The sequence below is a fragment of the Oncorhynchus mykiss genome, chromosome 11 (assembly GCF_057628025.1).
Source record: "Oncorhynchus mykiss isolate SJ-2025 chromosome 11, ASM5762802v1, whole genome shotgun sequence".
Classification (NCBI taxonomy): Eukaryota; Metazoa; Chordata; class Actinopteri; order Salmoniformes; family Salmonidae; genus Oncorhynchus; species Oncorhynchus mykiss.
The window spans coordinates 26,978,445-26,986,991 of NC_143032.1; the positions used below are offsets into that span (position 1 = coordinate 26,978,445).

Below are 8,547 nucleotides of genomic sequence, written 5' to 3' on the forward strand. Positions count from 1 at the left end.
CAGCATTGTCCACTACAAACACCTGCATGTGGAGTGGAACCTCAATATCCAGTTTTCTTGCATTCCAGTAGACTAGTGAATAGGGCTGTTGCGGTGACCATGTTACCGCCGCACCGGCGGTCACAAGTCATGAAGGCAGTCAAATTCCACGTGACCGTTTAGTCACGGTATTTAGGCTTCTCTAAGCTCTGATGCTGCTGATGGTCATTAGTAGCCTACCAAACTTGTTAACTGCCTGGTATTCAGCACTCTATTGTCCCTCTAATCACTCTGACAAATGCTAAATCTAATCAAACACTTCATGATTGCCCATCTTATTTAACAAGTCAGTTAAAACTTCTTGATGCTACCCATCCCTTTAGCGGGATTGTTGTCATCAACAACCGCTGAATTGCATAGCGCCACATTCAAATAATATTACAAAAAATATTTATATTCATGAAATCACAAGTGCAATATAGCAAAACGCAGTTTAGCATTTTGTTAATCCACCTGTCGTGCCAGATTTTGAAAATATGCTTTACAGCGAAAGCAATCGAAGAGTTTATGTAAGTTTATCGATCGCTCGACAAAACATTATGAACACCTAGCATCAAAGTAGCTTGGTCACGAAAATCAGAAAAGCAATCAAATTAATCGTTTACCTTTGATGATCTTCGGATGTTTTCACTCCCCAGACTCCCAGTTACACAATAAATGTTCCTTTTGTTCCATAAAGATGATTTTTATATCCAAAATACCTCCGTTTGTTTGGCGCGTTATGTTCAGAAATCCACAGGAAAGAGCGGTCACGACAGCGCAGACAAAAATTACAAATAGTATCCGTAATGTCCACAGAAACATGTCAAACGTTTTTTATAATCAATCCTCAGGTTGTTTTTCAAATATATAATTGATAATATATCAACCGCAACTGTCTTTTTCAGTAGTAGAGAGAAAGGCAAAGGCAATATCCCGCCCAAGCTCTGTTACGCATACAAAACGCTGCTGGCACCCAGCCATACAATGACGCGATGTTATCGTTCTTGCTCATTTTTTAAAATAAAAGCCTGAAACGATGTCTAAAGACTGTTGACACCTTGAGGAAGCGTTAGGAAAAGGAATCTGGTTGATATCCCTTTAAATGGAGCAAAGGCAGGCTATGGAACATGGAGTTTTCAAAATAGAAGCCACTTCCTGGTTTGATTTTCGTCAGGGTTTCGCCTGCAATATCAGTTCTATTATACTCACAGACAATATTTTGACAGTTTTGGAAACTTTAGAGTTTTCTATCCTAATCTGTCAATTATATGCATATTCTAGCATATGGGCCTGAGAAATAGGCCGTTTACATTGGGAACGTTATTTTTCCAAACATAAAACTAGTGCTACCTAGCTGAAAGAGGTTAATGACAAATTCTTATTTTCAATGACAGCCTTGTTCAGAGGCAGAAGGGTAGATTTTGATTTACCTTGTCAGCTCGGGGATTTGATTTTACAACCTTTTGGTTACTAATCCAACGCACTAACCACTACGCTACCTGCCACCCCAATGTTGTGCAACATTTCTATAGGCTATGCATTTGGGTGAGTCGTGTCCTCTATTAAAAAGAGGAGTATCTCATCAGCTTTCTATAGGTTAGGCCTACTGTATTTTTTTCTCAACTTTCCTAATATTAAGCACATTGCTTATATTTACAAAAGGAGTATAGCCTACCTGGTTGGCATGAAAATGAACCATGGGAAAAACGTCCTTCGTTCGCTATTTAAGTGCAAAGATTACATGTATTTTTTTTATCCCACTGCCCCTGTTCTGAGACCGGTGCATGATAATGGTCCAGTTTTAAATCAAAAATAATTTCACACATGTATTTAGTTTATGTAAAGACCAGATTAAATCTGCCAATAACTTGTGAATTATATGTTATCACTTGTGAATGATGCCCAGCATATTCAAGAAACAATGCCTTGTTTTTATGACTTTTTCTAATCATAGTCACACACCTCATGTAGCCTAGACCATAGGCCTATATGTTTTGATAAGGTTTGTATCACAACTAAAGTGGCCAAATAACTTCTTAAAATTAAGCACATTAATCCGCTTTACAAGGGGTGTAGAGCCTAACTGGCATATATAAGGAGTGCGTGAGTTTCAATTTTGGGGAAGATAATTTTCACCATAAAAATGCACCTTTATAATAATAGCATTACATGCGTAATCGCATTTGCGTTCAGTTTTAATAATGGTGTTTTCCCGCTAATGGAATATCCGTGATTATAGCCTATTGCCATGTGCGCATTGCTGGGTTTACAATATGAATAAATAGCCAATTCGTTTATCAACATTTAATGCTAAACTTTCTAATCTGTTGCGTTAGCCATTTAGCTTGAAAAATGTTTTTTGATGCTAGTGGTTGTATTAATTTGGGATCTATCGCATCCCACAAATGTCACAGACTTTATTTTGAATATTTATTTCTCGCACAGAATAGAATAGGTCAACTTTTGCACTATGGGGGATAGTAGATTGACATAGTGCTTTTGTGCTTTTGCTGTTCGTTTGGCCTACTCATTTTGTTGGCTGACTAAACGTACATGTGGACAGTTCTTCCAATATCTTCAATATTCACCTCAGAATTGGATAAGGATGTGCGCCGTTGCGTCCCCAATGTGTCTGTCTTCACTTGTAGCCTGTGAGAAAGACCCGATCATGTGATGGAGAGCCATGTAAGTGAGAGGTGCTTCGGAGCGCGCAGCACTCAGATAGAACGGCACAACGCAGCACTTGAGGCCTTGTCAAGTGCTTGTCATATTGTGAATGAGAGACTGATAAAGTGTGTACAGCCTGCGAAAAAAAAACTAAGCAGAGCTCATGCCTTTCAAGCGACATTTTTCAAATCATCATTAGTCACATCATGCATCCTTACAAAGATTACAAATCAAAGCATATAGCCCAACATTTGTAGAACTAAAGTTACATTAATAACTCTAAATGAAGCATATAGGAATACCTCATTCTGTGTTAATCACTTATATCCTTTCTATTTTATTCAGCTGTATTCTTCATACTATGAAATAATATAAAATAATACCACGGAATTCTAAGCAAATCTTTGTAGCCCATATCCATTTATCATAGCCAGATCAGGACCTAACATAAGGACAACTAAGAGTATGCTATTCTGTTCTTCTGAAATAGACTATATTTTCATATCATGTTTCTTTAAACCTGTTTAAAATAAATAATGGATTTATTGTGAAGGTGTAGGCTATATTACATGGATTTATTAGATTTTAAAAAATGTAGATGTTCCAAAGGTCTGCATCAGTGGTTTGTAAGTGTGGAAGCCAGGAGATGATAAATGTGTTTTAATTAGCATCTATTACCATGAGACCGACAGTTATTTGCTTGACAATACATTTTGTGACCGCCACAGCCCTACTAGTGAATATGTCACAAGTCTATCAAGCATCACAATGCGAGACTACCTGCGCGTGTTACTCCATCTGTACAGAGTTACATGTCAATGTCCTGTCTTCCACAGGGAGTGTGTTCAGTGCAGGGCCTTTGGGACGGGGGAGAAGAAGGACACGTGTGAGAGAGACTGTAGCTACTTCAACCTGATCAAGGTGAAGGACAGGGACAAGCTGCCTCAGCCAGGACAGGCCTTCCCCCTGATGCACTGTAAGGAGAGGGATGCCAACGACTGCTGGTTCTACTACACCTACGCTGTCAACAAAAAGTCAGAGAAGGAGGTCCATGTGATGGAAACACTAGGTGAGAGCATATTACATACAGCCTGCTATGTCATTGTGACTGAGCATATTACATACAGCCTGCTATGTCATTGTGACTGAGCATATTACATACAGCCTACTATGTCATTGTGACTGAGGATATTACATACAGCCTACTATGTCATTGTGACTGAGGATATTACATACAGCCTACTATGTCATTGTGACTGAGGATATTACATACAGCCTACTATGTGATTGTGACTGAGGATATTACATACAGCCTACTATGTCATTGTGACTGAGGATATTACATACAGCCTACTATGTCATTGTGACTGAGGATATTACATACAGCCTACTATGTCATTGTGACTGAGCATATTACATACAGCCTACTATGTCATTGTGACTGAGCATATTAAATACAGCCTACTATGTCATTGTGACTGAGGATATTACATACAGCCTACTATGTCATTGTGACTGAGGATATTACACACAGCCTACTATGTCATTGTGACTGAGGATATTACATATAGCCTACTATGTCATTGTGACTGAGCATATTAAATACAGCCTACTATGTCATTGTGACTGAGGATATTACATACAGCCTACTATGTCATTGTGACTGAGGATATTACATACATCCTACTATGTCATTGTGACTGAGGATATTACATACAGCCTACTATGTCATTGTGACTGAGGATATTACATACAGCCTACTATGTCATTGTGACTGAGGATATTACATACAGCCTACTATGTCATTGTGACTGAGGATATTACATACAGCCTACTATGTCATTGTGACTGAGGATATTACATACAGCCTACTATGTCATTGTGACTGAGCATATTAAATACAGCCTACTATGTCATTGTGACTGAGGATATTACATACATCCTACTATGTCATTGTGACTGAGGATATTACAGTGAAAAGGGAGGTTATTTGTTTGTCTATTAAGTCGTTTTGTGATTAGAGCTAGTAGTTTTTGACCTGACTAGGAAAAATTCTAGGCTCTACTTGTAGTTTTTCCTAGTCAGCTTACAGGGTCAGGTAAAGTTCCTGGGCCTATATATAATGCAAATCAGGAAGGACTTTATTGTAAATAAGCATTTGTTCTTACAGTAACTGACTTGCATGGTCAAATAAATAAAAGTTGTGATAACTGAATGTTCCTGCCTGTGTTCCAGACTGCCCTGCGGGCCCTGACATCATCCCCATTGTGGGCTGGCGTGGTGGCGGGCATCGTGCTGATCGGCCTAGCTTTGCTTCTCATCTGGAAGCTGCTCATGATCATCCACGACAGGAGAGAGTTCGCCAAGTTTGAGAAGGAGAAGATGAATGCTAAATGGGACACGGTAAGGGAGTGGAGATGATAGATACAGAACCAGGAAGCCATCTTGGAGAACTATTCGTTATGGCCCATAATGGGGATGATGATGATGTACTTTTGCAGGTCCTAGTTTGTATTCTCCCTGAATGTAATTTCAGTAGGTTGATTGAGATGTGGAAAACTAGTGTTATAGATATGGCCAATGTGTGAATCTCTTACACAGAGAACAGACTCCTGAAGGAACACAGAATTGGAAATATTTGACTCTCTCTCAACCTTTGATGACTATGACAGACCTGTTGCTTTTGACGATGACTTCGTAAGATGTCACACATTTTTCCACAGTCCTACCCAACAGTTTGTTTAAAATGTTCATAAAACCCTGTAGTTTTAAGTCATCTCTGTGCAAAATACAGCTATGAAAAAAGGAAGCCTTTTTGGAATGCGAAGATCTGGACACACGTGTCTTTTCATGGGAGTGGCTACAGCAGCTTAGTTTGTTCTGTGTTATGCTTCAACCTAGTGGCGTGTTATCCACACAGCAGGAGAGGTTCAATTCCAGACAGCTGGCAGGGTTTGAAATGCTTAATGATTCAGCTCATCCTGATTACTCCCAGTCAGACCCGCCACATGTGATAGCCTCTCTGGTCTGGTGACATGGGCAGGGCACTGAGGCTTCTGGACCCTCTCATTATGGTACATGGAGAAGACACCAGACCTAAATGACTGTATGAGAGAGCAGACTGACCTGACTTGTTACATATTAAAGTGGAATATAACCAGCACTGTAAGATGATTTTCAAAGGGAGATGATCAACCTCCGAGTCCTGGATCCTGATGTAGAAACACCCCTTTTTCAGAGGATTCATTTTTTCACTTCTTTGTCATATCATTGTTTCGTTCCTTCTCATTTGTCTTCACCCATGCTTTTCATTTCATTCTCTGTTTCCTGTTCTTGATTGTCTGTCCCACTCTCTCAACCCATAGCAAGAGAATCCCATTTACAAGAGTCCCATTAGAAAGTTCCAGAATCCAAACTATGGACATAAAGATGTGGTTCTATAAGTTTGTATTTACTTTCCCTCTCCTCTGTTTTCCTGCATGGGATTCCTGTTTGTTTATATGTATGTTTGTCAACTTACTGTAAACTGTCACTTCTTCATCCATCTCATTATTTCTGTCTTTCATTTGGTCTCTTTGAGCCAAATAAGACAGTTGATGAAACTGTGCAGAATGATCCATATGAGGGGATATTAAAACCCACAATATCTATTGTTTTGTTGGTCAACACAAGCTGTCTTGTCTGTTAGTAGTTTAAATGGAGTTAAGTATTAACAGGTGGTCACGTGTAGGCCCAGTACACTTCAGTTTAAGTCTAGTATTTATATCATATTTAATGCTACAGTATGATGGAAATGGCATGTTGTGACTGTGACATTTGTTGATATTTCTTCTAAAAGTGTTCCCTGGATGACAACACAAATGCTCACTCACAATGACAGCAACGTATCCAGGTGATAGCACAATTAGTTGGAAAGATCTGTCCAAAGAATGCTTCATAATCATTTGATATTCTAAATGGATGGCTCTGATTTTGCTGTGGTGTTTTTTCCTAATAAATTGTCTCAGGTTGCAACTGTGTTCACACGACTGACATGTTATGTGACAGACATTATGACTGACTGTACATTACAATTCTAACGTTTTCTCCTTGTTTCTCTTGTGCCTTCCAGGGCGAAAACCCTATCTACAAGCAGTGGTGACCCCTTCATTCAGGGCAGGCAAAGCTCCACCTATTTGCCTGTTTTACATGTTATTTTGGCATTAATACATGTCACATATCAGTTTGCAAACAATGTACAAAAAATTGTCATTGAGTTAATAAAGCTGCATACAAACATGGTCTCTTTTTTGGTTTCTTGAGTAAGGCAGCTCCAAAATGTTGGTGCTTTCTGTGGTGGTACGGCAGGCAGTGGAAAATACGGAACGTAGGGTTTGGTAATGTTTTCCAGTTGTGCAGTGATTGGCTCAGTGTTCTGTCACTCATGGTGAGTGACAGAACAAAATCTACGGGTAGAGCTCAAAAATTCAAGCCCCTTGGGTGCTGTCATAGAGTTACATTAGAAGTGCGCATCCAAGAAGGCTCAAGGTCATTGGCCACAAATAAAATGACTTCAAATCACGTTACATCTACAGTAGCTTTGATTGGACTGATCATGTCAACATCACACTTTCTAAATCTTAGCTAGCAAGCTAGCAGTCATCATCATGAATCAAGTTGACAATCTACTGGCAAAACCTTTTCAATCCTTGTCATAATGAAGAGAAATTAGAGAACGTATCGGTGGTCATTGGCTATTGGACAAACATTTCACAAGTTGGAAATTGCACATTCAACAATGAGTGGTTTGGAGGGAATCAGTGGCTAACTGCAAAGCATTGCAAAGCAATGACTAGCCTGCTATTCAGTTGAGTGGGTGTGTGGTCCAAGTCTGGGTTTAAGGGTCTCTTTTCCAAGCTTGAAGGATAAACATTCAACATTGGCATAATTGTCAATCATAGAAAACCATTGGTTGATTCTAAACTTAAACTTACTCAGATAACATAATGCATGAAGAAGTGCAAATAACTTTTACATTGTTTTAAAAGTGATCATTGCACTATTGTGTTTCATGTTGATCAATGTAAAAAATTGTGAAATTTGTTCTAAAGACATACCGATACAAGTTTGTTTTTGAAATCACAGGGCTGATGACACAGTCAATTACATGGCACCCAACCTTTGGTTGATGCATGCAATGTCTGAGCAGGGGAACAGGACCAAAGTTAACCCGGTACCTCGGTTGAACCGGAACACAGACAAATACGGTCATCCAATTGAAAAGCTGCAGCAGCCAATCGGAACAGCGAACAAATTTCATTCAAAATCAAGTGGGAAGACAAGGACACTATAGACAATTCAAACTCTCAAACCAATGTAGGTAGGTTGGCTAGGGTACAGCACTTACCTTGGTCGTGTTCCTCTGCCCAGACATTGCTGATGCAGGTCAGATCTTACAACGCCTGGATAGGTATTTTACATATCAGCTAACATTATGTTATAGCAATGTTGTGCCAGACTGCACAGTCGATGACGTGGCACCCAACCATTGGTTGCGCAACCATTCTCTGTTGAAAGGTTCTTCAGCTTGTGTCCATCAGCGATCAACCTTTTTGCCTTGTCTTGCAGTCAGCAAAAAGGTGTAATAAAATAAATATTGAAACTGTGTTTCCAAAACATGAGTCACGAATATTCGAGAAGGGTGCAATTGCAGCCTGCATTTCGGGGCATTCCTGCATCTGCAGAAACTCCTCTTTATACTTCTATTGGTCTTGGACTCCCGTACACAGTTGGGAGGCGGGGGCGCTCCAGTACAGTAGGTGGCGGTAATGCACCTTATCGTTGGATGCAAACTGGCGATAAACCCCACAGAAGCAGAGG

General features: G+C 39.7%; 1 protein-coding gene across 1 annotated transcript in view; it reads left to right on the forward strand.

The window, feature by feature from the left end:
• The window catches only part of LOC118936350 (integrin beta-1), a 33,971-nt gene extending 27,003 nt beyond the window's left edge, over positions 1-6,968 (forward strand). The window contains exons 14-16 of the mRNA XM_090189797.1: positions 3,525-3,757; positions 4,924-5,091; positions 6,800-6,968. Coding sequence (XP_090045923.1) covers positions 3,525-3,757; positions 4,924-5,060 — 370 coding nt within the window. The 3' untranslated portion in view covers positions 5,061-5,091; positions 6,800-6,968. The remainder of the gene's footprint in view (positions 1-3,524; positions 3,758-4,923; positions 5,092-6,799) is intronic.
• The last annotated feature ends 1,579 nt before the right edge of the window (positions 6,969-8,547 follow it).